Source organism: Pseudoliparis swirei, chromosome 18 (assembly GCF_029220125.1).
Source record: "Pseudoliparis swirei isolate HS2019 ecotype Mariana Trench chromosome 18, NWPU_hadal_v1, whole genome shotgun sequence".
Classification (NCBI taxonomy): Eukaryota; Metazoa; Chordata; class Actinopteri; order Perciformes; family Liparidae; genus Pseudoliparis; species Pseudoliparis swirei.
Window position 1 is genome coordinate 28,222,009 of NC_079405.1, and position 27,500 is coordinate 28,249,508.

General features: G+C 47.6%; 2 protein-coding genes, 1 long non-coding RNA gene and 1 other non-coding gene across 12 annotated transcripts in view; 1 reads left to right on the top strand and 3 right to left on the bottom strand.

Moving 5' to 3' along the window:
- Positions 1 to 7,768, bottom strand: part of LOC130209082 (vitamin D3 receptor B) — a 20,281-nt gene extending 12,513 nt beyond the window's left edge. Inside the window, exons 1-3 of one of the 8 annotated variants that reach the window (XM_056438638.1) lie at positions 7,684 to 7,762; positions 6,305 to 6,383; positions 3,997 to 4,061 (exon numbers count right to left, since the gene is read on the bottom strand). Coding sequence is in view for 1 of the 8 variants with exons in the window: in XM_056438630.1 (XP_056294605.1) it covers positions 3,997 to 4,061; positions 6,305 to 6,383; positions 6,483 to 6,672 (334 nt within the window). In the remaining 7 variants the exon portion in view is untranslated. Of the gene's footprint in view, positions 1 to 3,996; positions 4,062 to 6,304; positions 6,384 to 6,482; positions 6,972 to 6,994; positions 7,179 to 7,636 lie in introns of those variants that run through there. The other 7 variants (XM_056438634.1, XM_056438632.1, XM_056438635.1 and 4 more) reach the window with 7 other exon arrangements.
- Positions 3,123 to 3,985, bottom strand: LOC130209084 (uncharacterized). The gene is made up of 2 exons (XR_008834533.1): positions 3,795 to 3,985; positions 3,123 to 3,688 (listed from the first exon to the last, which is right to left on the bottom strand). It is a non-coding gene; the product is annotated as an uncharacterized LOC130209084 (long non-coding RNA).
- A 7,578-nt stretch (positions 7,769 to 15,346) lies between the features above and the next one.
- On the top strand, positions 15,347 to 15,418 carry trnaq-uug (transfer RNA glutamine (anticodon UUG)). Its single transcript has one exon. It is a non-coding gene; the product is annotated as a tRNA-Gln (tRNA).
- Positions 15,419 to 16,360: 942 nt separating this feature from the next.
- Positions 16,361 to 27,500, bottom strand: part of LOC130208646 (tensin-2-like) — a 31,418-nt gene continuing 20,278 nt past the window's right edge. For both annotated transcript variants that reach the window (XM_056437898.1, XM_056437899.1), the window contains 11 exons: positions 23,549 to 24,664; positions 22,189 to 22,333; positions 21,438 to 22,114; positions 20,208 to 20,339; positions 19,395 to 19,487; positions 19,189 to 19,266; positions 18,690 to 18,767; positions 18,429 to 18,597; positions 18,285 to 18,353; positions 17,601 to 17,630; positions 16,361 to 17,473 (listed from right to left, as the gene is read on the bottom strand). In XM_056437898.1, coding sequence (XP_056293873.1) covers positions 17,329 to 17,473; positions 17,601 to 17,630; positions 18,285 to 18,353; positions 18,429 to 18,597; positions 18,690 to 18,767; positions 19,189 to 19,266; positions 19,395 to 19,487; positions 20,208 to 20,339; positions 21,438 to 22,114; positions 22,189 to 22,333; positions 23,549 to 24,664 — 2,732 coding nt within the window. In that variant the 3' untranslated portion in view covers positions 16,361 to 17,328. The remainder of the gene's footprint in view (positions 17,474 to 17,600; positions 17,631 to 18,284; positions 18,354 to 18,428; positions 18,598 to 18,689; positions 18,768 to 19,188; positions 19,267 to 19,394; positions 19,488 to 20,207; positions 20,340 to 21,437; positions 22,115 to 22,188; positions 22,334 to 23,548; positions 24,665 to 27,500) is intronic.

The following is a 27,500-nucleotide window of genomic DNA, read 5'->3' on the forward strand; positions in this document are numbered from 1 at the left end:
CACATTTCAAAAGGTCACGAGGTCATTTACGACACAATAAACACTTTCCACTCAAATGATGCAATATAAACGGGAACATTTACATTAAAAAAGCTCCGCCCCCATCACGCGAGTAACCCTGACCTCTGACCTCTGACCCACAGGCTATTTGGAGTTTGTGTGAAAAGAAGCGGCAAAAAAAAGGGACACATGCCATGCTCAGGTGGACCATCATCATCATCATCATCATACGGACCCAACGGAGAAAGTACGTTACAAATCCGCCATTGTGTAAATCTGATGTTACGCAACACTGAGTTTAAATGGAAGTGAAAATCTGTTCCACAAACTAATCCCAGCATACATCACTGTAAAAAACACCCATTTGCCTTCCTCCACACATGGTGCACCGGTCCTCTGTGGCTGCACGGGGGCCATTACGCTAAATGCACAGTAGCGTTGGAGGGAGGGGGAGGGGGAGTGAGAGAGAGAGAGAGCTAAATAATGCACGAGGTGATTAGAGCACATCTGGCCTCGCTCTGCTCGCTGCTGCAGGTTCACCGGCGACTGGCGGTCGGCCGACGGGCGCTGCGTGTGTGGCATCCGCCACGTGAGGCGTTACTCGTCAGGACCGAGCGCCGGACCCGGGGTGACCGGGCTTTCCTCTCTTGTTGTTCCTTACGTCCCGTTTGTTTGTCTGCTTTCTTTTCTTTTTGTTCCGTTTGTCCCCCGTGAAGCGTCTTTGTGGACTAGAAAAGCGCTCGACAAGTCTGAATCATGATGTGTTCCAGTGGCAGGAAGCAGGAGGGGGGGGGGGCTATTAGACCAATCAGAGAGGCTTTTGAACTTCAACCTGTTGGAACTACAAACTCCTCAAATGTGTCGCTTCCTGCCTAAAAAGAAGCATAAATACATAATCTAATGATCACAACTCACGAGCATTTATCAGGATCAGATACACTTCCTTCGCTTTGGTGATGAAATTATTATTATTTTAAAAAGCACCGACGATGAACTCAGTGTAATTAATATAACATGTGTGTGTCCTTAACGGTAGAACATAATTAACCTAATACACGACTTATTGTGTCAGATGCAGTTGAATTGCACATCAAATATATTAAATATACTTCTTCCTTCTTGACCTTTAGTTTCTGGATTTATTTGATTTGCCTTTATTTTATTTATCACTTACATTTCTAGACTACTTTATTTATCCGATTGTTGGTGCCGATTACAGATATATTATTATTAATAATAATAATGGTCCCTCGAAGCAGGAGGAACAGTGCAACCTTGAATATTGTGTCTCTGCCCCTCGATGAATATAAAGACCGTTTCCCCTTCTGGATTCTGGAGATGTGACGGTCACACGGCGGCCATGTTTGCACTCCATCACGCATCCATCCATCACACAGAGCGGAGGGACGGTCATCTATTGCCCTCTGCCTGACCGCCAGAGGCAGGAAGGGGAGGAGAGAAGGCCGGAGAGAGGGGCGGGGCCTATGGGATGCTGAGTAAAAGCAGATATAAACATATACGGCCGGTAGGGATGGGCGACCTCTTTGTCACCGGGACGCTCTGCGTCGGACGGCGTGGAACCACGAGGAGCTCGAACGGCTCGCTGTCATCTTAAAGAAACATACACACGCTTCAATAACTAAATATAAAATACAGTCTCATCTCTGAAGGTTTTCACAGGGAGAAGATCTGTTCATGGCGGAAGCTCACTTTATGTTGGTGTTGCTTTACTCCCTTTTTATGGAATGAAGATAATTTAGGTGTGTGTGTGTGTGTCCTTGGGACAATAAAAACTGTGTTGGCATGGCAACTAAATTGCCTGCATGTATAAAGATTTGTATGGTTATATTTAATCTTAAAAGCAAGTACGTTGGAGTCTTTAAAGACATGTAGGTATGATCCGCCACGCGTCAGGGCTGTAATTCTGATTTTGGATTAATCTGATGATTATTTCATCAAAATGCCAGGAAAGGGGGCGGGGCTTACCATTTCCTGGAGCCCAAATATCTTGTGTTGTGCAACCGACAGAGCAAAACCCAAAAGATATTCAATTACAATGATAAGAGACTGAAGCTGGAGCTGTGATGGATGATTTGATTATTCAATATGCTAAATAGTCGCTCCATTATCTCGTCTTTTAATTTATCATTTTAGCTCGAAAAAAGTATTAACTATATTGTTGAATAGCCCTTAAAAACAATGGAATCCATCAGATAAATAAAGAGGGAAAGAAGCCGTGTCCTCTGGGCGGCGGTTGATGAGCAAGAGATGGATAAAGACGTTCCTCCAACGCTGGTGGCATGGAGGAGAGACGAGGGAGTTTCCTTTTATTTTACCCAGCATGCATCTGAGGGAGAACTACCATTATAACTGGTGAAGGTTATAACTTATACAGGACTCTCAGAAAATTAGAATATTGTGATGAAGTTCTTTATTTTCTGCAATGCAATTAAAAAAACAAAAATGTCATGCATTTTGGATTCATTACAAATCAACTGAAATATTGCAAGCCTTTTATTCTTTTAATATTGCTGATTATGGCTTACAGCTTAAGGAAACTCAAATATCCTATCTCTAAATATTAGAATATCATGAAAAAGTATACTAGTAGGGTATTAAACAAATCACTTGAATTGTCTAATTAACTCGAAACACCTGCAAGGGTTTCCTGAGCCTTGACAAACACTCAGCTGTTATAAATCTTTTTTTTTTACTTGGTCTGAGGAAATATTAAAATTTTATGAGATAGGATTTTAGAGTTTTCTTAAGCTGTAAGCCATAATCAGCAATATTAAAAGAATAAAAGGCTTGCAATATTTCAGTTGATTTGTAATAAATCCAGAATGCATGACATTGTTTTTTTAATTGCATTACAGAAAATAAAGAACTTCATCACAATATTCTAATTTTCTGAGACAGTCCTGTACATGGTTGTGGTTCGACACCTGGTGGATTTAAAACACGTGACCCTGTCTGCAGAGGCCTTCATGCAAACTGGTTGAGAAGTCATCAATAATAAAGATTAACGGTCCGAATTAAAATCAATAATGTTATTTTTAAAAGCCACTCTTGTCATATCTAAATATTTCTCATAACCGGAACTGAATAAAGCATCCAGTATGTTATTATTGGACACCTGGCTGATTTATTAACTGCCGGTATCCCAAACCACAGCGTCCAATGAGTGACGCCAGACGTCCATCAGAGGGAAAGTACAGCTGGAGCACAGCTGGCGTGAAGCTCCGACACGAGAGAGCCGCTCCACGCTTCACGCCGAGCGGCGAGCGGCGTCTTTGGAATATGCCAATTCACGATCCGCGTGTCGCTGCTGCAGATATTCAGAGCCGAGGAGGAGCGTGGCAGGAGTCCAGCGCTCCGACGCCGCCCAGAAAGCAGCTTCGTTTCTGCTGTTGTGTTCCGCATTTCTATTTCAGCTTTACCCGAGTGGCTTCAGGTGCTCCTGGAGAAGACACGAGTGAGTAAAAAGGAGGATTTTGGACCGCAGCCCAGATGTTAGATTAACTTTCATCAAAGTCAATATTAAGTGATGATGAAAAGAAGAAAAAAACACTTGAAATCGAAGCCCACCGCCTAACAAGACTAATTAAGTTGTGCCATTAGTGCCCAGATGAAATGTGACGGCGATGTGGTGAAGAGGAGGAGGGTCCAGACGGAGGGATCATTGTAGCTGCACGCAGACCAGCAGGAGGAGGAAGGAGAGAGAAAAAGAAAACTCTGGCATCACGTCCCAAGAATGTCAGCAATGAGTTTACCGACCACATCCCAACACGTACGAGTCAGAATCACATCCAGACCGGCGGCACCGGAGCAGCCAATGAGCATCTCCCGTCCGCGTCACGTGACGCCATCCCACAAATGGGTCTGAAATTGTTCCATGCTGCCAAAAGTCTCTCTTAAAGGAGAAGGGAAGGGAGCGAGAGAGAGAGGGAGGGGATGGAGGGAGGACAACACAAGGCGGTGTGTTTTGCTGCATACCTCCAGGCCGGGTCACGACGAGTCCAGAGGAGACGTCAAACAAATCAGATCCGGGAGCGACCCGACTGCAGAGGAGAGAGAAGACTCAGAGAAACACGGGTGTAGAAGAATCCACGACCCCCAGATAGCGAGGGGGAGCGGAGGGAAGGAGGGCGGCGGGGGCCGAGAGAGAGAAGACGATTACCATCCGGGAAGAAGAACGAAGAAGTCCACAAAAAAAAGAACAATACACGGAGGAGAACAATGGACACAGAGACAATGTGGACCGAACAACAACAAAAGAGGACAAACTGAGTCTGTAATGCGGCTAAACAACTGGCTGAGCAGACGAGTCCAGTCCTGTTGCCCCCCCCCCCTCCACCTCATACGATCACAGGGAGAATGTTACAGCACATGACAAGGTGACCTGTGCCCCAACGGGATGGGCTACACTGTGGTGGAGGGGTGGGGGGGGTCACATGTTCAACCCTATGGTCTCTGCACCACTCCCCCCCCCCTAGGCCCCAGTGCTGGCCTGCAAGGCGAGAGAGAGAGGCGGTGACGGCAGCCTGCCCCCTTCAGCTGGGCCCCTTGCTGGACTCTGGAGAGGGGAAAGAGACGAGGCAGGGAGAGGCCCACACACACACACACACACACACACACACACAAAGTCCTGTTTATGCCGAATCTGACCGAGAATGCAGTCTCAGGCACACGGAGAGCCGACTGGACAGGCAATAGACATGTGGGTGAGGGGGTGGTGGTGTGTGTGTGTGGGAGGGGGGGGGGGGCAATTCAGCCCACATGTCAAAGTTATGTAACCTCCAGTAAATGTTTTTCTCGTTTTAGGAAATACTTTGGGAAAAAAAGAGAAAAGAAATGTAAGAAATGCAGGAAAAAAAATGTAAATATTCCAGTGATGCAATGAGTTGGAAAATAAATCAGAATATTAATCCGCTGTGTAGCAAACGGCGTTATACATGTTGCCTTCCTGGAAGATGGATTATTAGTATGCATGACCTGCACTCCATGTACAACCAATGCTACCAGTGTGATGCGTTTGGGCCTAGAAACCAGTAACCACGGGGGGTAGTTAAGGCCCAACAGACGGGAGCAGCTGAACATATAGATAGATAGATAGATATATACTTTATTAATCCCCAAGGGGAAATTTGTCATATGTGGTGCAGGTACATGCAAGTGGGTCTTCACAGTATTTACAGGAGCCCTCTCTCTTTCTATAGGTTACATGAGAGAGGAAGCGACCAATTACTGGCGTCCCGAGAGGGGGGCGGGGGCCGTACAGGAGCCATAATGGACTGTACCATCACACACACACAGCTCCATGAACAGCCTGCGTACCTCATAACACGAGCACTGCGTTCCACCAACGCATGCAAATGCAAATCAGTTCAATTTGTTTGCGTCCCAAATAATCAGAGTTTTAGGGATTATGTGTGAACGTCCTTCACCCGAGTGTCAAACCGTTTTTCTACCAACAGGATAAGGGTGAGAATTAGCCCAAAGGTCACAAGGGTGGGGGGGGGGGGGGATTGTGAAAATGTGTTTGTTCCTTTTTCAGATTTACGCCGAAGAGACGAGAAGTTTTACTTTAAAAAGACGAGAAGAAAAGACGAAGCCTTCAGAGTAATTAATGATGTCATTATCAGCCCGGGGCTCAGTTCTCCATGGATACGTGTAGAATGATGTATAATCCTACCAAGCTACTGTGTGTGTGTGTGTGTGTGTGTGTGTTTAGTTAAATTACTATAGCCTAAGTGTCTGTGAAATGACAAGAGGGCTAAATTCTGCTTCGAGTAGTTGAAGATGTGAGTTTGCATTGCGTCATTAAAAAGGCGACTAACTAACTACCCCATTAATGCTCTTATTGAGTGTGTGTGTGTGTGTGGGGGGGGGGGGGTAATGTTCTAATTTGGACAGAAACACGACTCAAAAAGGTAAACATTAAATGTCATGAAAAATTCCTATTTCAGTCGGACTAATTTGATTCCACAGTCCTATAAATTAGGCCTTTGGTCACAAATTTAGGGCCCATTAAAGTTTTTAAAAGTGCATTAAATCTTGAAAAACACCGCCGTTACAATCTTATTGACGCAACATTGATAACAACTCATGCACGAGTCGTAAGATACGAGGCGCGTGGCTGTTATGACAATACATGCAGTGATATTAAATGCTAAGTATAACAGGCGTTGCATCACGAGACTGGACTGATCCCAGAGAGAGGGGGGGGGGGTCAAAGCAATGGAGTCATTGTGTTTTAACAAAAAAAAGACAGACAGGTAGAAGCAGGAGGAGGGAGTCTCACCTGAGGCCTGAGCATGCCCTGGAAACAATGGAGCGAGACTTGAAACCTTTTTCCCTTCGTCTAGCCCGAGTTGTTAATCCTGTTCAAAACAAAAAAAGCAGAACGTCACCGCGAGCGGGCCTCGAACCCGCGACCCCCGACCTGCAGTCGCTCGTTTATGCAACAACCCTCGACTTACTTCCAACGTGCCACACGCACGCGCTCAGGCGTGACCATCCCACACGCGCACAGAGCGAGCAGCGAGTGGGTAAACACGTTGGTGACAACGACGCACTTTTCACGGGGCCGAGCACGCGAGTCGCGTGGACGAATTTGACAGTAACCCGAGTTTCGCTTTCAGCATTCCTCCGCGTGCACGCGAGTTTCATACCTACCCCCCCCCCCCCCCCACACACACACACACACACCCCAAATCCAGACAGAGTTGCACTTTAATCCGCGTTCTTCTCTCTCTGCTCAAATGCTCGCGCAGCAGCAGCGCGCGCCCCCCCCTCCATGTTGTCCGGGGAAGGAGGGGGGGGGGGGGAAGCTGGGCTTCGAGGACTCTAAACTGAAAAAAGAAACGTGAGGACACCCGGGAGAGGGAGAAACGTGAAACTCGTCCGCCCTTCCAGGAGCTAACGTTAGCGCGGCTAGCTGGCTGCTTTTCACCCGAAAACGAGGCGCCAAGTTCAGGCAGCTTTTACTCACCGATCCGTGGCCGCTTCCAACGACGGGAGGGAGGGGGGGGGGGAGGGAAAAAATGGAAGAAGCTCAACTGGATTTTCCACTGGCGGGGAAACGTACGCACTTACACGGAGAACACTCAATCACACCGACGGTAGTCCGCTGAGAAATCCCCCTCCTTCTCCCGGACCCAAATAGATGGCCATTACTTTTTGTTACGCCCCGCCCCCTCTTCTGGACCTCTCCGGGAAAGGGATTCCCCCCCCTCCCCTTACCCAGCCCCTCCGCCGGCCAATTAGAAGAGGGCTCTCGGTGTCTCGCGCTCGGCAGTTGGCGGCATCGCGCTGCTTGTCACGCGAAGCCCCGCCCCTCAAACAGGGGTGTGTCACGACGTCAGAGGTAACCGAGAGGTAAACAACTTTGACCGCGTGAGCTTTAAAGCGACGCCGTTTCCCCGCTAATCCCCGAGTCGACGGACCCCCGGAGCGCCGCGGAGGAGGAGGGGGGTCACCCCGCCGACTGCGGGGGGTCGCGAGGCGGGAAGCCGCCCCTGTCGATGCCGTGTTTTCTCTCTCTTCCTCCCCGGGAGAGTCTTTGTTTTGCCGCTTCGAGTCCCGAGATGTGACATCGATATAAAGACATCACACACCCGCCGCCATCATGTACCTCACGGTTAGAACAATAATAAACAAGCAGCTCCAGCTGGTTCCCACCTCGCCCGTTTCTCTGATGCGTCTCTCTCTCTCTCTTCTTTCTTTCTCTTTTGTGTGTGTGCCAATGCGTGCAGCGAGGCGTGCGCGTCGGGAGGGGTGTGTCCGCTCTGCAGTCCGGTGGTAGGCTGGCAGCTCGACGGAGCAAACACCATCTTTAAATACAAAAATGATGGCCGAGATTACTAAAAATAGAAGATTTAAAGACCACTGCGGGTCCGTGGAGCGGTAGGGTCTTATTGTTGCGCACACTCATTCACGCTCTGGTGTGTGTGTGTGTGTGTGTGTGTATGTGTGTGTATATATGTGTGTGTGTGTGTGTGTGTGTGTGTGTGTGTGTGTGTGTGTGTGTGTGTGAATGTGTGTATATGTATATGCATATGTATATGTGTGTTCATTCACGCTCACATCGGGGCTCTGGTGTGTGTGTATATGTTTTGTGTGTGTGTGTATATGTATGCATGGGTGTGTGTATATGTATGTGTGTGTATATGAGTATATGTGTGTGTGTGCGTGTGTATATGTATGTGTGTAGATGTGTGTGTATGTGTGTATATGTGTGTTTATATATCTATGTGTGTATATGCATATGTATATATGTGTTCATTCACGCTCACATCGGGGCTTGGTGTGTGTGTGTGTGTGTGTGTGTGTGTGTGTGTGTGTGTGTGTGTGTGTGTGTGTGTGTGTGTGTGTGTGTGGTGCGGCTGGGTGAAGGTCGAGGGTGTGCCTTTAATGTAAACACAGTAAAGGCGACAGATTAGAAGGGAGAGAGGAAAGAGAAAGGACGGAGAGAGGAAGGAGAGATGAGAGAGGGAGGAAGGAGAGAGAGGAGAGAGGGGAGAGAGAGAGGAGAGAGGGAGGAAGGAGAGAGAGGAGGAGAGAGGAGAGAGGAGAGAAGAGGAGAGAGGAGAGAGGAGAGAGAGGAGGAGAGAGGAGAGGAGAGAGGAGAGAGGAGAGAGAGGAAGGAGAGAGAGGAGAGAGGGGAGAGAGAGGAGAGAGGGAGGAAGGAGAGAGGAAGGAGAGAGAGGGGAGAGAGAGAGGAGAGAGGGAGGGAGGAGAGAGAGGAGAGAGAGGAAGGAGAGAGAGAGAGAGAGAGGATAGAGAGAGAGAGAGAGGATAGAGAGAGGAAGGAGAGAGAGAGGAAGGAGAGAGAGAGAGAGAGAGAGGAAGGAGAGAGAGGAAGGAGAGAGAGGAAGGAGAGAGAGAGGAGAGAGAGAGGAAGGAGAGAGGAAGGAGAGAGGAAGGAGAGAGAGGAAGGAGAGAGAGAGGAATGAGAGAGAGAGGAATGAGAGAGAGAGGAAGGAGAGAGAGGAAGGAGAGAGAGAGAGGAAGGAGAGAGAGGAAGGAGAGAGAGAGGAAGGAGAGAGAGGAAGGAGAGAGGAAGGAGAGAGAGAGGAATGAGAGAGAGAGGAATGAGAGAGAGAAGGAGAGGGGAGAGAGGAAGAGAGAGAGAAAGGAGAGAGAGAGGAAGGAGAGAGAGGAAGGAGAGAGAGAGGAAGGAGAGAGAGAGAAAGGAGAGAGAGAGGAAGGAGAGAGAGAGGAAGGAGCGAGAGAGGAGGGCCTCATCCGGTTCCAGACTCCTCCGGTCCGGGCCTCAGGGGATGGAGCTGTGCAGCTGCTCAAGGAAACATAGAACTCATATTTCACATTTTGCATATTATGTCCACGGTGAATGATTTACATCAACGCACATTTAGAAGAAGAAAATCAGTTTTGTGCTGTTTGGAAATGATCTTTATTTTATATCAGATTATAGCAACAAGGCTGCAACTGAGCTTCAGTATAGAACTAAAACACTGAAACACTGGAGCAATTCTTTTGACTGTTTTGCAATGTAAATAAACTTAGTTATTACCTTCTATAAACTTGTATTATGTCTGAATATTTAATACTGCTATTGTATTTTTCTTGCTGTTTTTTTACCGACTTATTTGTATTTTTTATAACCTCACTGAGCATCTGCTGCTGTAATCCTGCAATTCCTCCACTGAGGGACTAATAAATAAAATAATAATCTTTTTTTATCTGATCTTAAAAATAAATAAGAATAAGACACTTTGCTTTCTAAATCTAAAAGACAAACATTTTCATTCCTTAAATACTTAAATACTCAATAAATGTCCCCGTGGGGATGAATAATGTAATTTCCTATAGTCCACTTCACATAATAATAATAATAATAATAATAACTTTATTTATATCGCACCTTTAAAAAGAAAGTTTACAAAGTGCTCTACAGAGTCAAGGCAAAACAAATTGAATAGTAAGAAACAAATATAACATTAAAAAAAAATATATATTAATATTAAAATAAATAAAAAAATGTAAAAAACCATAATAATAACTTTATTATGTAAAAAAAAAACACATGCAAGAGTTTTTTCCATGTTGTCCTCTCTGTTGTCTCCTCTCTGTCCACAGGTGTGTGCGCTCCCTCGGCACCGTGGACACGTGTCCTCGGCGTGCTGACGGTAGATTAATGTACATTAACGGGTAATAAAGTGAATAAAGAGTTGATCCTTGTCCCTGCAGCTCGGGCGCGTTTCCAAGTCTCTGCTCCCGGGATTCATTTGGCTCCAGGACCCCCGGGTGGGTTCTCGTGTCCTCGGCCATGTTGGTCCCCACAGCAGACCGTCTCTGCTTCATGAAGCTTAAGGAAGTCGGTATTTATATATTTGAATAACCACTTTCATCTCAAACTGGCATCCAATCGCCGGATATGATGCGGAGATATTAAAATATAACATTAAAATACAGCTTAAACTGTTTGGAAAGCATAAACTCTCTTATTTTTATAATTTTTTAAAATTATAAGACAAAAGACAATACATAGACATAACACCTAGAGGACGACGAAACAGTGGACACAACATCATAAAGTCAGAGTATTGAGAAAAATAAAATATAAATAACTAAAAATGCATGTGTGTGTGTGAGCTTTTTTTCTTCTTCTTTTTTTCTTCTTATTTAATTAATTAATTTATTTAAAGAAACACAATACATGGATGAAGGCAGATGTATATGTATGAGCGTATGCATGTACGTGGAATTTATTTGGTTTCCAGGCAAGGGGAAAAAAATATAAAAAATAATGAATTAAGATGAAATAACTAATCAGTAAGATGAGTGGTGTCATGTTTGTAAAAATATAGTGAATGATGACCAGATGTCGTGTTGTAAATGATCGATGAGGTGAGTTTTTCCAATGAAATATATTCTGACATTAAATGTTTCCAGCGTGTGATATGTGTGTTATTCCTTGATTTCCAGGAAATCATAAACTCTGATAATACCTCGTCCACTTCTATCGGGACATTATTTCGGGACATTCCGGGACATTTCGGGACATGTGCTCGTCAGTTGACCACATGTGCTCGCCCGAGGAGAGAGACGAGCATTCATGGTCTCTGGAGTGGAACAATGGCGTCTTGTGATGGATATGAGGTTGTTATTCACGCCATGCACAGGACTGCAGGTGTGAGGACTGAGTTAGAAGAAGACGCGTCAGGACACAGATCGATCCTCAGGGTATTTAAATATTAATGTTGCAGAAAAGCAACGCGGCAAAAATCAAGATTTTTATAAATATTTTAAGTCAGAGAAAAGCCGACGTGCACATACACACACATGCATGTACTCTACAAGCATATACAGTATATGTATATACACTATATGCATATAGTGTGTATGCATATGCATATACAGTATATGTATATAGTGTCTATGCATATACTGTACATGTATATACAGTATATGCATATACTGTATATGCATATAGTGTATATGCATGTTCTGTATTTTTGTTTGAGGCACCTTTATAGGTTCTTTGAAGAACTCTTAAAGGACATGGTTCCTTAAAGAACCCTGGTTTTGAAGGTTCTCTGTGGAACCATAAATGGTTCTTCTATGGCGTCACTCTGAAGAACCATATTTGGTTCCAGATGTCACCTTCATGTTCCTGTGTGTATGAAACGGAGGATATCCGGCCTCCTGAGGGACAACCACCCCTGCAGCATCTGTCATCATGGGATGCCTCTGGCTGCTGGTCCAACCCCCCCCCCCCCCCCCGCCACACACACACACACACGCACACACTCCATCCAGTTAGCATACATCACCCGTCACCACCTCCGCAGCACACGGCTCCGCCACGTCACAGGAGGAGCTCACACATGTGAGATGTTGATGTTGATAGCAGCGCAGCCTTCAATGAGAATCTCTTGGTTGTGTGTGTGGGGGGGGGGTTCTGGACTTGCTGAAAGGCAGAAGAAGATTAGCACTGCCTCCCCACACAGCGGGTGCAGGAGAGAAGCGCGGCCTTCAGGCCGAGGAAGAGGAGGAACGCCCTTCATCCTCATCAAAGGGACTTCCATCAAGACGTCAGCATGTGAACTCGGCTCCTTTGAGAGTGTCGCTGCATTATCTGCACAGTGAAGCTCTCCGGCAGGTGATGTCCGCAGCGAATACACGGCCGACCCTCCAGGACGTCGACCACAGGAGACCCTCGAGGAGGAGGACGCTCACTGTGTCTGGGAAACACGAGCAGCTTTATTTACAGGACAGATCATGTTCTGGACCATTTCTAAAATCGCTCTCTTTTTTCTTGGGTTTACTGTATTTGATTGTTTGATAGTTTTTGATGCAGCATTGTGCTGTCTTATTCTAAAGCATTTTATTATATATATATCTGTATATAATACATTTTTATTCTAGCATGTTATTCTATGTATTCTATATATATATAATACAAATTGTATTCTATTTATTTTATATATAATACATTATTATTCTATATCATTTTATTCTATTTATTTTATATATATATATAATACATTATTATTCTATAGCATTTTATTCTAGTTATTATATATATATACATTATTATTCTATAGCATGTTATACTATTTATTGTAAATATATCATAAATAGAATAAAATGCTATAGAATAAGACAGCATATGTATATATACAGGACTGTCTCAGAAAATTAGAATATTGTGATGAAGTTCTTTATTTTCTGTAATGCAATTAAAAAAACAAAAATGTCATGCATTCTGGATTCATTACAAATCAACTGAAATATTGCAAGCCTTTTATTCTTTTAATATTGCTGATTATGGCTTACAGCTTAAGAAAACTCAAATATCCTATCTCTAAATATTAGAATATCATGAAAAAGTATACTAGTAGGGTATTAAACAAATCACTTGAATTGTCTAATTAACTCGAAACACCTGCAAGGGTTTCCTGAGCCTTGACAAACACTCAGCTGTTATAAATCTTTTTTTTTACTTGGTCTGAGGAAATATTAAAATTTTATGAGATAGGATTTTAGAGTTTTCTTAAGCTGTAAGCCATAATCAGCAATATTAAAAGAATAAAAGGCTTGCAATATTTCAGTTGATTTGTAATGAATCCAGAATGCATGACATTTTTGTTTTTTTAATTGCATTACAGAAAATAAAGAACTTTATCACAATATTCTAATTTTCTGAGACAGTCCTGTATATATTTGCTGTTTGATTATTCAGGTTATTTTGATATTTTTTGTTTAGTTTAATTCATTGTTGTTGTGGTTAGATATATTTAGTCTTTAGATTGTTCTTTTGTTCACTAATTGGGTAACGCTGTGGGCACCTGTGGTTATATGAAGGAGTAGGCAGATACAGGACCAGCATGCACCTGGGTAGGCCTGTGGAGAGGCAGCGTGAGGAGTTCCTTTGTTTGCTTGTTCCGTTTAGTTAAATTAATGATAGATGAGTGGCAATTTGATTTATGTTTGTTTTGATTTATTGGCCACTGCAGTGTGCATTCAATTGAGTCTGCACCAGTTCAACAGAGTCACTTCATGACCTTCTTTAACGAAGGGCAGTAAAACCATAACATTCACAAAATAGTGAAATAAAGTACCTGCAAACTGTAGTAAAATAGACTGTACTTCATCCACCCTGATACGAGGCTTATGCTGACCAATCATCACCGGTGAGGTAATGCGGTGTATCATAACTCTTAGCAGAGCTAAGAGCACAGTGGATAAAACATAACACAAATAGCACCAACGGTAAGACTTACTAGACGGAGGAATTAAATGAACATGGAGACACAAGATACGTGACTTGTCTGTTACACAGCCAACAGGGCTGCCCTCACCCTCCAGTGAGGCTTTTTATTGACACTCAATAAACAGTTCACGCCCACACACAGGTGGCTCAAATCAGGTTCATCGGTCACATCAATCAGTTCAAGTTGCCCAATGTCCATTAGTAAATTAGATAGAAATAGTAATAAAGTTATCACACAATATGAGAGCATATCTCAACAATAACGCTTATCAACCAAGATCAATTATTAATACAAACAAGTAGAGATCACAATGGGAAAGGGAACAACACACACAAACACACATCAGTTGTTTTACGTGTGACTTGTAGTTTAGTAGTCGTAGTAAATATTGAGCATTGCTAGAATTCCTTTTTTCTTCTTCAAATATTAACCAAAGGTTATTCTTCCTTTTAATGAGTCCTCAGAAGCTGCAGAGAGAGAGAGAGAGAGAGAGAGAGAGAGAGAGAGAGAGAGAGAGAGAGAGAGAGAGAGAGAGAGAGAGAGAGTGTGTGTGTGTGTGATCTTCTATACAGAAACAGAAACATCTGAAACCTCTGAAACATCTGAAACCTCATACCATTCTCCTCCAGAGGCTCGCCGGGAGCTGCAAAATGGAGATCTGAGGATGAGGCCTTCCATGGTCGATGGAAGCCCCTCTAGGTCCCTCTTGTGGGAGGGCGAGGGACAGCAGGGCCGCTGGTCGTCCACTCCGCCCAGTTAGTTTTCAAGTGGAGTCTTTTTGTTGTTTCTTGTGACACAGGTCAGAACGCTGCAGCTCGAGGCCTCACTAAGACCAGGAAAGTGGACCACGTCAGTCCAGGTCTGAGGTCTTTGCACCGGCTTCCTGTCCAAGAAATAATTTACTTTGAAGTCCTGCTACTGGTTTCTAAAGCACCAAATGGTTTCGGGCCTGGAACACATTTCATATCTAGTTAATAATAACTATACATATTTATATATTAACAGTCATATGTGGACTGAACTGTACTCACTTCATGATAATCTTTTCTTTTCATTACTTTTCCCAATGTTTGAAATCAGTTACGTTTGGTTACAGTCGATTTTTAAAATTAAAATAAGACTCCTACGAAGAGTTTGACGCCTTGAAGCGGTTGCGCAATCCAAACTTTTATTTTGAAAAGAGAGCTTTTATTTTGACGAGGAAAAAAATCAGCTCAGGACTAGTTAGCCAGCTATCAACGTGCAAACATGACTGAAAAAGTAATTGACGAAATTAACGTGACCGTCAACTCTCCGGTTGATTCGTGGTCGACCGTCTGCGCGCGCGGATGGCCGCCTGTGTTTTCATGGAGCTTACCTGTCTCTCTGCACGCGCAGCGAGCAGCTAACGTTAGCGTAGCATTCAATAGCTGACAGGCGATGCGGAGGGAAACGCCGGGTGTTTTTCAGTTTAACCTGTTTAACCTCATTAATAATGTCACGTTTGATGGCACGTGCGACCTGAGAATTACCGTTCCTCGACATCAACAACAACAAAAAGAAAGCGACCCGGAAGTGCGGACCTCTTTAAGTGCGGAACTGCGGCTCTTCATGACATCCTTGGTCCCATGGTGTAATGGTTAGCACTCTGGACTTTGAATCCAGCGATCCGAGTTCAAATCTCGGTGGGACCTCGTCCTTTTGTCCCAAAAACAGAATTATCCACGGTACAGAGTTATTTCATAAACTTAGTGACAACAAACCGAAACAACTAAGAAAATACGTTACATTTATTAGATATTTTCAATAAACCCAAATACCCATTCACATACACTTTCCACTATTATTTTATAACATATACTTGTTTTAAATCATCTGTTTGTTGTTTACTATTTATGTTTATTATTTCTATTGTATGTCAATGTTTATTATTTTGACCTCGTCCTTTTGAAAGTAATGCAAGGTAGAGATTTATTTCAATAACTTAGTGACAACAAACCGAAACAACTAAGAAAATAAGTTACATTTATTCTATATTTTCGATTTATTTTTGTCATGAAAAAAAAAAAACCACGGTAGAGATTTATTTCATTAACTTAACTCATAGTAACAACAAACGTAAACAACTACGCAAAGAAGTAACATTTATTATATATTTTCCATTAACTCAAATACCCGTGCACATATTTTATTCTCTTCTTAAAATACACTTGCCATTTTTATTTTATAACATATACTTGCTTTAAATCATGTTTGTTGTTTACTATTTATGTTTATTATTTGTATTGTATGTCTGTTTGTTATGCACAGATTTCCTTTATTATGTGCAATGTCAATAAATTATTCAGATGAATCCTTAAATGATGAAGTATACACACTTCCATTTGTTTAGATTTTATTACTTAAATTACAATTTTATTTCATAACATATACTTGTTTTAAAGTAGTTATCTGTTTGTTGTTTACCATATTTATCTATTTTTGCACTATGTTTATTATTTGTAATGCAAGTATATGTTTATTGTTTTGCACCTTTCACATAATCAAATGTATATAATACATTAATAAATAATCAATATAAATAATGTACTAATAAATTATTCTGATGAATCCTTTCAATGATGAAACATACACACTTTCATTTGTTTATATTTTATTACTTAAATGTCCTGTCAAATATACAATATAAGAAACACCATTCTCCTCAGAGGCATAACATATATTACTTTATTTTTTTTAAACATTAAAAAATCATTATGAAAAAAAAAAATTGCGCTATAAAGTCATCCAAAGAATAAAGTCATCCAAATATTGTAACTTAGCTTTTTATAAAACACACAAACACCAACAACAAACCATGTGTTGATAAATAAATAAAAAAATACAAAACACAAAAATCAAACTTTCAAAATATCTTCACATAATAATGAAGTCTTTGGCTTTAAAATGAAACTTCGTGCCACGGATACTGGAAGTTTAAATATGGACATAAACAGACTTATATGTGACGTTCTGGTCCTGGATCAGTGAGTCATGCATCACCAAAAATCCTTTGATCTTCAACTTCACAGAATAAGGCTGTTTATTTATAGCTTTATGGTATTTAAAGCTTTATGGTATTTATAGCTTTATGGTATTTATAGCTATATGTCGTACGTATTAAAGGTCCTGTCCACGCTTAAATATCATGTATTTATCGGTGACATAATATTGATTTAAACCATCAATCTGTGTGTGTTTTATATTTTTCAGGAAGCTCCAGCATTATATTCTGCTGTATTTTTGATTATATTTAATTTAAACATTATATTTGCATGATGTAAACAAACATGTCTGCAGCCACCGAGTTTAAAATGTACCTGAAGGCACTTCCCCTTGACCTTTGTACATTATGTGAACTGTTATGAAACAGAATTACAACAAACAAAAAAAGCACAAAAAAGCTAAAATTAAATTAAAAAAACAACCACCCCCAAAAAATAAAGTCTTATTAAAAAATCTTATTTTGGCAAAAGGTCACAAAGTCAGTCTTTGGCTTATCCAAACCGTAACTGTCCGATCTGGACTCATCTGCCCCCCCCCCCCGTTGGTCCACAGCGGTCCCTCATCTGCGCAGCTGAGGCCCGAGCATGACCTTGTTGATGAAGTTGACGATGGCCGCGGCCGGCTGCTCCGGGTCCATCTCTGCAAACAGGTGGCACACGTTCTCCGTGGCGCTGCCGGCCCGCCGCGCCACGAAGCCGAACATCCTGCGGAGCACACGGACGGTTAGGGGCCGGCTCTGGGGCCCCGAGGGGAGGAACACACGCGCGCCGTCGCCACGGTAACCGGCGGGCAAATATAGGGTCGCACGTCGAAAGAGAAGCAAGCACTTACTTGCTGGACGTGCGATCAGAATTAGTCCACCTGAAGCACGGGCACACGGGTAGAGACACAGAGACAACATTTAGTCAACAACAACAACAACAACAAAGATGTGAAGACGCTGACGGGCATGACACACAACTCAGAGGACTCTGGAAGCAGGGTGCATACACATGTTGACCAATGGATTTACATGACTCTTCAATTACTTTTCCATGACCTTTCAATGACCTTTCCATGACCTTTCCATGACTTTTCAAATACTTTTCTATGACTTATCGATATGACTTTTAAATTACTTTTCTATGACATTTAAATGTCTTTAATTCAAATTTCCATGACCAAACATTTTGTGAAATCTCTGGTGCATACATGAAAAAGTGAGAACATTTCATATTTAAACTAACAGTTAGAATTACAAAGCATACATTATATATATATATATATATATATATATATATATAACAAACCTCCATCATGACTTTTCCAAAACTTTTGGCATTTTATTTTATTTCCAGGAACGTTTCCAGGCCTGAAAATAACCATTTTTGAAATTCCATGACTTTTCCAGGTTTTCCATGAGCGTACGGGCCGATTCAGGAAGTGCTTGTGCACCTTCAGACATGAAGAAGCATGATGCATGATGCATGATGCCCATGTCGTGTGTGAATACATCCTGATGTCAGTGCGACTCACCTCTGGTCTTGTGGGTTGAGGCTGCTGAACGTCACGCTGTTGATGGGGTAGTGCCTCCGGAAGAACAGCCTGCGGACCCACAACACACGTTAACGGCCTCTTTCCTGGAGTCAGACCCTCGTTCCCGGGGCTCAGCGGACGGACCTTCGCTTGCTGTCAGTGAGCGTGATGCCCTGAGAGGACACCTTGAAGTGGACCACCGTGGCCGGGGGCCGGGGGCTGAGGGCCAGCGTGCTCTTGGTGGCCTTGGCGATGGCCTCGGGGCCCGTCAGAGACTCGGTCTCCAGGGAGTTCAGGTACAGCACGTTGCAAGCTGAGAGAGAGACGAGGACGATGTGGATTCATGACATGAAGAACACGAGGCGTGAGCACCCCCTGCTGGTCAGAATGAAGAACTGCACCTACCTGCTCCTTGCTTGAGGAGGTCAGCCGCCGTGCTGGTGTGTGTGGAGCTCTGCAGGTCCTGAAGCTCCCCAACCAGATCTGAAACATCACAATGCTATGAGACTTCATGATACTTTTTTTATTTAATTTCTTAAATGTAACATGCCCTTCTATTTTATTTTATTGCGGTCACTTTATACTTTAGAGACACTGTGTACATTTTATTTGTATTTTTTATTATTTAAACTCTTGAATGGAATTTTTTTACATTTTATTTATAAAATATTTTTTTATTGTATTTGTACAATATATTTTAATGTTATTTAAACTATATTTGATCGTATGTATATTAAACAAATGTTTTGCTGCTGCGGCAAGAAATTTAAAATCTAATCTGATGTTTTTTAGTCGCATAAGGAGACATTCCTGGGTTCTCTCATTATAATATATTATTATTATGCATCTTATTTTGAAAAGCTGGATATTTTTCACTTTGAGATGCAATGACAGTGGTTTTTACCTTTTTCTGGGACGCGCAGGGCGCACGGCAGAGAGATGGGCGTGATGGAATGCTGGTACACCAGAGCAGATAAACTCCCTGAGACAAAGACAGGAGGACACTGAAGGTCAACGGCGACGACCTTCACCAACGGGCGACGACCTTCACCAACAGGCGACGACCTTCGGGTTCATCACGTCCTCTGTCGTCTCTCCCACATAACTCACCAAAGTAGGACTCGTTCTGACAGCCCTTGATCCGGACGCCCCGGGGGCCGGTCTCAATGAGGAAGTGTCTCACCAGCTGCTCCAGAGGATCCCCTGAGAGAGGAGAGAGGAGACAGGAGAGAGGAGAGATGAGAGATGAGAGAGGAGAGGAGAGAGGAGAGAGGAGAGAGGAGAGAGAGAGGAGAGAGAGGGAGAGAGAGAGAGAGGAGAGAGAGGAGAGGAGAGAGGAGAGGGGAGAGAGGAGAGAGGAGAGAGGAGAGAGAGAGAGGAGAGAGGAGAGAGGAGAGAGGAGAGAGGAGAGAGGAGAGAGGAGAGAGGAGAGAGGAGAGGAGAGGAGAGAGGAGAGAGGAGAGGAGAGAGGAGAGAGGAGAGAGGAGAGAGGAGAGAGAGAGGAGGAGAGAGGAGAGAGGAGAGGAGGAGAGATGAGAGAGGAGAGAGAGAAGGAGAGATGAGAGAGGAGAGAGAGGAGAGATGAGAGAGGAGAGAGGAGAGAAGGAGAGAGAGAGAGAGAGAGAGGAGAGAGGAGAGAGGAGAGAGGAGAGAGAGGAGAGATGAGAGATGAGAGAGGAGAGAGGAGAGAAGGAGAGAGAGGAGAGGGGAGTGAGGAGAGAAGGAGAGAGGAGAGAGGAGAGAGGGGAGAGAAGGAGAGAGGAGAGAGGAGAGAAGGAGAGAGAGGAGAGGGGAGTGAGGAGAGAGGAGAGAGGAGAGGGAGTTAACTACTGAGGAGTAAAACACTGACAGAAAAAAACCACCTTCAAAGTCGGAGCAGCTCATTCTGGTGTTGTGTTCAAGTGTTCTCAACATCGCGGGTACCTTTGCCACCGGTGGCGTTGGCGTTGGGAGGGGGCGTGGCCACCTTCAGGGCCAGGCCGTAGGCGCCTTGGAAGGAGTTGCTGTCCCTGATGAGGAAGCTTCCTGGTTCCTTGTCCCTCAGCACGGCGATGGCTGAGGGGAGAGGGGACACATTAGAGTGTGACACAACATCAGGTCACATGACGTCATCACCACGCCCCTCCTCCCCACATGATGTCATCGCCACGCCCCTCCTCCCCACATGACGTCATCGCCACGCCCCTCCTCCCCACATGACGTCATTGCCACGCCCCTCCTCCCCACATGATGTCATCGCCACGCCCCTCCTCCCCACATGACGTCATCGCCACGCCCCTCCTCCCCACATGACGTCATTGCCACGCCTCCTCCCCACATGATGTCATCGCCACGCCCCTCCTCCCCACATGACGTCATCGCCACGCCCCTCCTCCCCACATGACGTCATCGCCACGCCCCTCCTCCCCACATGACGTCATCGCCCCGCCTCCCCGCATGATGTCATCGCCCGCCTCCTCCCCACATGACGTCATCGCCACGCCCCTCTTCCCCACATGATGTCATCGCCACGCCCCTCCTCCCCACATGATGTCATCGCCCGCCTCCTCCCACATGACGTCATCACACGCCCCTCCTCCCACATGATGTCATCGCCCGCCCCTCCTCCCACATGATGTCATCGCCACGCCTCCTCCCACATGACGTCATCGCCACGCCCTCCTCCCATTGCCGCCTCCCCACATGATGTCATCGCCACGCCTCCTCCCCACATGACGTCATCGCCACGCCCTCCTCCCACATGACGCCTCCTCCCCACATGACGTCATTGCCGCCCTCCTCCCACATGATGTCACGCCCCTCCTCCCCACATGACGTCATCGCCACGCCCCTCCTCCCCACATGAGGTCATCGCCACGCCCTCCTCCCACATGATGTCGCCACGCCTCCTCCCACATGACGTCATTGCCACGCCTCCTCCCACATGATGTCATCGCACGCCCTCCTCCCACATGATGTCATCGCCACGCCTCCTCCCACATGGCGTCGCCACGCCCCTCCTCCCCACATGAGGTCATCGCCACGCCCCTCCTCCCCACATGACGTCATCGCCATGCCCCTCTTCCCCACATGACGTCATCGCCACGCCCCTCCTCCCCACATGACGTCATCGCCACGCCCCTCCCCCTCCCCACTTCGGTCACATGACCTCACCTTGGTCTCTGGAGATTCCCGGCTTGTACCAGAACTTTGAGCTGTCCTGCACGAACTTGGCGTTGACCCGGACGTCCGCCTCCTCCCTGCCGCCGTGGTGGGAGGAGCCTCGCCTCTGCTCCCCCGCGGAGGGGGAGAAGGTGACGTGGTGCACAGGGGACGAAGACGAAGACGAGGAGGCGGCGGCCCGGAGAGGAGCGCCGTGTCCGTTGGACGAGAGCCGCTTCTTCTCTGGCAGCGGCGGCTGCACGGCGGCGGCGGGGGCGGGGATGGTGACGGCGGTGTAGCCGCTGTACGGCACGCGGGGCACGCTCAGCAGCGGGTAGTAGTAGGACGCCAGAGGGAAGGTCGGCGTCTGGTAGCCGTCGGGCACGGGGGACGGCGGCTCCGAGGAGGCGGCGTCCGGCTCCAGCGTCGGACTCTGGGAACACCAGAGCTCCGGGGAGCCGGCGGGGGAGTTTGGGGAAGTGGTGGACGGGCTGGAGCTGAGGCTGGGGGAGGGGGAGGGGCTAAGGGACGCGCCATTCAGCTGCACCTGGACCGCGACGGCGGCGGCGTGGCAGGAAGTCGGTCCCTCGGCTGCTCCGAGCTCACCGATTGGCTGGGAGGAGCTTTGTGTCTCTCCAGGCGTGGCGGCCCCGCCCACCTCCTGGTGGTCGTGAGGAGGAGCCTCGGCCCTGAGGAGACACGATGGTCACCTACACCTGCACTCATGTGATGGTATGTACCCCCCCCCCCCCCACACACACACCTGTCCTCCGTGTGGGCGGGGCCGTCGATGGCGGTGTAGTCCTGGTCGGAGTCCAGTCCTCCAGGGGGGGGGCTGGACTTCCTGTTGGACTCCGGTTGACCTTCTGAACCCTCAGAGACGTCGTCGCCCACGTGGACCTGTTCCCCTAAAACAAGACGAGAGGAAGGTAGACGTTACATAGGGTGAGGAGAGAGGAGAGGAGAGAGGAGAGGAGAGGAGAGGAGAGAGGAGAGGAGAGGAGAGAGGAGGAGAGGAGAGAGGAGAGGAGGAGAGGAGAGAGGAGAGAGGAGAGGAGAGAGGAGAGGAGAGAGGAGAGGAGAGAGGAGTGATGAGAGGAGAGGAGAGGAGAGAGGAGAGAGGAGGAGCAGAGGAGGAGGAGGAGGAGGAGGAGAGGAGAGAGAGGAGAGAGGAGGAGGAGAGAGGAGGAGAGGAGAGGAGAGGAGAGGAGAGGAGAGGAGAGAGGAGGAGAGAGGAGAGAGGAGGAGAGAGGAGAGAGAGGAGAGAGGAGGAGAGGAGAGAGGAGGAGAGGAGAGAGGAGAGAGGAGGAGAGGAGAGGAGAGAGGAGGAGGAGAGGAGGAGAGGAGGAGAGGAGAGGAGGAGAGGAGAGAGGAGGAGGAGGAGGAGGAGAGAGGAGGAGAGGAGGAGAGGAGGAGAGGAGAGGAGAAGAGAGGAGGAGAGAGGAGGAGGAGAGAGGAGGAGAGGAGAGGAGAGAGAGGAGGAGGAGGAGAGGAGAGGAGGAGAGGAGAGAGGAGAGGAGAGGAGAGAGGAGGAGGAGAGGAGAGGAGGAGAGGAGAGAGGAGGAGAGGAGGAGAGAGGAGAGGAGAGGAGGAGAGGAGGAGGAGGAGAGAGGAGAGGAGGAGAGAGAGAAGAGAGGAGAGGAGGAGAGGGGAGAGAGAAGAGAGGGGGAGGGAGGAGAGGAGAGGAGAGAGGAGGAGGGAGGAGAGGAGAGAGGGGAGAGAGGAGAGAGGAGGAGGGAGGAGAGAGAAGAGAGGAGAGGAGGAGAGGGGAGAGGAAAGAAGGAGGAGAGAGGAGGAGAGAGGAGAGAGGAGGGATGAGAGGAGAGGAGGAGAGGGGAGAGAGAAGAGAGGAGGAGGGAGGAGGGAGGAGAGGAGGAGAGAGGAGGAGGAGAGGAGAGGAGGAGGAGAGAGGAGAGGAGGAGGAGAGAGGAGAGGAGAGGAGGAGAGGAGAGGAGAGGAGGAGGAGAGGAGGAGGAGAGGAGAGAGGAGGAAGAGAGGAGGAGGAGAGGAGGAGAGGAGAGGAGGAGGAGAGGAGAGGAGAGAGGAGAGGAGGAGAGAGGAGAGAGGAGAGAGGAGAGGAGAGGAGAGAGAAGGAGAGAGGAGAGGAGAGAGGACGTCTCCACCTCTGTGCTGCTCCCTCACGGGGGACGGACTCCTCGGGGAGGCGGAGCCTGAGGCGTATCCGCGGCTCTCGTGACTCTCGGCCGGCGACGCCCGGTAAGGAGAGCAGGGGCAGGAGTGGCGTGGGGGCGGCGGCGTGCGGCGCCCGTCCACCAGGGACCGGGGGGCGGGGCCCACCTGATGGGGGCCGACGGCATACCGGGGCTCCGGGAAGCGGCCGGCGCGGAACGCCGGCGCGGCGGCGGCGTTGGATTTACGCTGCCAGAACTCCGCCTCCCTCGCCGCCTCCCACGGGTTCTCGCTTTCCCACGGCGGCGCCCCTCTCGTCCAGCGAGAGGGGCTTTCCGATTGGTCGGGGCGGAACTGGTGCTCCCGCCTCACGGTGCAGTCTCGACACGGGCAGCGGCCGGCGGCGGCGTGCGGCGGCGGCGGCGTGAAGAACACCTCCCTGTACGGGCCGGAGGGCAGCGACTGGTGGGAGAGGTGAGACGGCGCCGCCGGGTAGCGGAGGAGGTGACACTCCTCGCCGGAGCAGAGCCGGGTCAGCGCCGGGAGGTTGCGGCTGTGGGCGTGGTCGGGGGCGGGGTAAGGGCAGCAGGGCCGGAGGAGGCATGGCGGCGGCGGCGGCGGGGGGGGGCGGTCCCACGGTAACTCCTGCAGAGGGTGGACGCTGTGGCGATGGCAGAGCTCCACGCGAGGAGGCGGAGCCACCGGCTGGGCCGGCAGGGTCTGGCTCTTCGGGTTCTTCCTGCGGGCGAGGCAGCGAGCGTCGGGAACGCCGAGCTCGCCGCCGCGGCACGGGCGTTCCCGCCGCGGGCCTCCGGGACTCGGCGGGTCTCCGTCGTCCAAAATGGCCGTCTCTCTGTCCTCCTCCTCGCCGCTCTTCTTCTCCCTCGCGGCGTCCTCTCTCTCCGGGTCCTCCGGGCGGGCGGCGGGCGAGCGGCGGCCGGAGTCGGGGGCGTGCCGGGCGAGAGGCGCCGGGCGGCCGGGAGCCGGAGGCTTGACGACCGTCGGGCTGCGGGCGACGCCCCCGATGGCCGCCGTGGCGCCCGGTCCACGCCGCTTCCTCACCTGAGCGTAGAGGCTGCCGTCCAGAGGACCGCGAGTGTGACAGACGACTGGAGGAGGAAGAAGAGATGAGACTGTGTGTCTGTCTGTGTGTGTGTGTGTATACATGTGTGTGTATGTCTATGTGTGTGTGTATGTGTGTGTGTGTATGTCTGTATGTGTCTGTCTTTGTATGTGTGTGTCTGTGTGTATACGTGTGTGTGTGTATACGTGTGTGTGTGTGTATACGTGTGTGTGTGTGTGTCTGTCTATGTGTGTGTGTGTGTGTGTGTATACATGTGTGTATGTGTGTGTATACGTGTGTGTGTATACGTGTGTGTGTGTGTATACGTGTGTGTATACGTGTGTATAAGTGTGTATAAGTGTGTGTGTATAAGTGTGTATACGTGTGTGTATACGTGTGTGTGTGTATACGTGTGTACATACATGTGTGTATACGTGTGTGTGTGTGTGTATACGTGTGTGTGTGTGTATACGTGTGTGTATACGTGTGTGTGTGTATACGTGTGTGTGTGTGTATACGTGTGTGTGTATACATGTGTGTGTATACGTGTGTGTGTGTGTATATGTATGTGTGTGTATACATGTGTGTGTATACGTATGTGTGTGTGTATACGTGTGTGTGTGTATACGTGTGTGTGTGTATACGTGTGTGTGTGTATACGTGTGTGTGTATACGTGTGTGTGTATACGTGTGTGTATACGTGTGTATATGTGTATGTGTGTGTGTATATAAGTGTGTGTATATGTGTGTGTATACGTGTGTGTGTATATGTGTGTGTGTGTGTATACGTGTGTGTGTGTATGTGTGTGTATACGTGTGTGTGTGTATACGTGTGTGTGTGTGTATGTGTGTGTGTGTATGTGTGTGTATACGTGTGTGTGTGTGTGTATACGTGTGTGTGTTTCAAGTTTCAAGTTTCAAGTTTCAAGTTTTTATTGTCACATCCCCTTTTATACAAGTATAATCGGTTCGTGAAATTCTTATGTGCAAAACACCCGACAGCAGTAGCAGACTAAAAAAGAATAAGAATGAGAATAAACTATACAATATCCACACACAAAAAAGAAGAAAGTATTAACAATATATATATAAAACAGTGTAATAGAATATACATCATGACAATATATATATATAAAACAATGTAATAAAATATACACTTTTTTGAGACTATATATATATATATATGTATATACATACAATGTATATATACAATATATATATATATAAACAATGTAATAAAATATACACCATGGCCATAGATATTCACAGAATATGTTCTGGTGTATAGTGTTAATGAGGGTCTCAGTCCTTGTTCAGCAGCCTGATGGCCTGACTGAAGAAGCTGTCCCTCAGTCTGTTTGTGCGGCACTTGATACTGCGGTATCGCCTGCCTGACGGTAGAAGGGTGAACAGTTTGTGGCCGGGTGGTTATTGTCTTTCAGCATCCGTTTGGCCCTGGCCACGCACCGCTTGTGTATATGTCAGGATGGAGGGAAGCTCACCATCAACGATGTACTATGCCGACCGCACCACCCTCTGTAGTGCCCTACGCTCCAGGGCGGTGCAGTTCCCGTACCAGACGGTGATGCAACCTGTCAGAACACTCTCGATGGTACTGGTGTAGAATGTTCTGAGGATGCGGGGGCCATGTTGAATTTCCTCAGTCGCCTAAGGAAATACAGGCGTTGTTGGGCCCTTTTCACCACGTGAGTGGTGTGCGTGGTCCATGTGAGGTCCTCGGAGATGTGCACGCCGAGGAACTTGAAGCTGCTGACCTCTCTACTGCAACCCCGTCTATGGAGATGGGGTGTGCTCTCTCTCCGCTTCCTGTAGTCCACGATCAGCTCCTTGGTCTTCTTGACGTTGAGGACGAGGCTGTTCTCCTGGCCCCACTGTACCAGTGATCCAACCTCCTCCCTGTAGGCTGTCTCGGTCGCCGGTGATCAGCCCCAACACTGTTGTGTCGTCAGCAAACTTGATGATGACGTTGGAGCTGTGCATGGCCGTGCAGTCGTGGGTGTACAGGAGTAGAGGAGAGGCTCAACACGCATCCCTGAGGGGCTCCCGTGTTGAGGGTCAGCGGCTCTGAGGTGGTACCGCCCATCCTCACCACCTGGCGGCGGCCCGACAGGAAGTCCAGTATCCAGCTGCACATGGTAGAGTGCAGGCCTAGACCTCTGAGCTTGGTGTCGAGCTTGGCGGGAACAATAGTGTTGAACGCTGAGCTGTAGTCCACAACCAGCATTCGCACACAACAGTTCCTCCTCCAGGTGGGAAAGGGCGGTGTGAAGTGCCATGGCAATTGCGTCGTCGGTGGATCTGTTTTGACGATATGCAAATTGCCATGGGTCCAGCGTGGCAGGCAACATGGAACAAATGAAGTCCTTGACCAACCTCTCAAGCATTTACTGACAATCGAGGTGAGGGCTACGGGTCTCCAGTCATTCAGGCAGGTTACCTTGGGGTGTTTGGGACAGGCACAATGGTGGACATCTTGAAGCTCTCAGGAACAACAGCCTGGGACAGGGAGAGGTTGAAGATGTCTGCGAAGACTCCTGCCAACTGGTCTGCACATGCTCTGAGGCGCGCCCGGGATGTGATCGGGACCTGCTGCCTTCCGGATGTCCACCCGCTTGAAGGCTCTGCACGTCGGCCTCTGAGATGTTCAGCAGGCTGGTCTCCTCGGGCGCCGCTGCCTTCACCGGGCTGCAGTTCACGTCGTACCGAGCGAAGAATGTATTTAGCTCGCCTGGGAGGGAGGTAGAGGAGTCTCTTCACCGCTGGTTCTCCCTCTGAAGTCCGTGATTGTCTGTAGCCCCTTCCACACCTCTCACGTCATGGCTCTTGAGCTTCTCCTCCACCTTGTTCCTGAACTCCCGCTT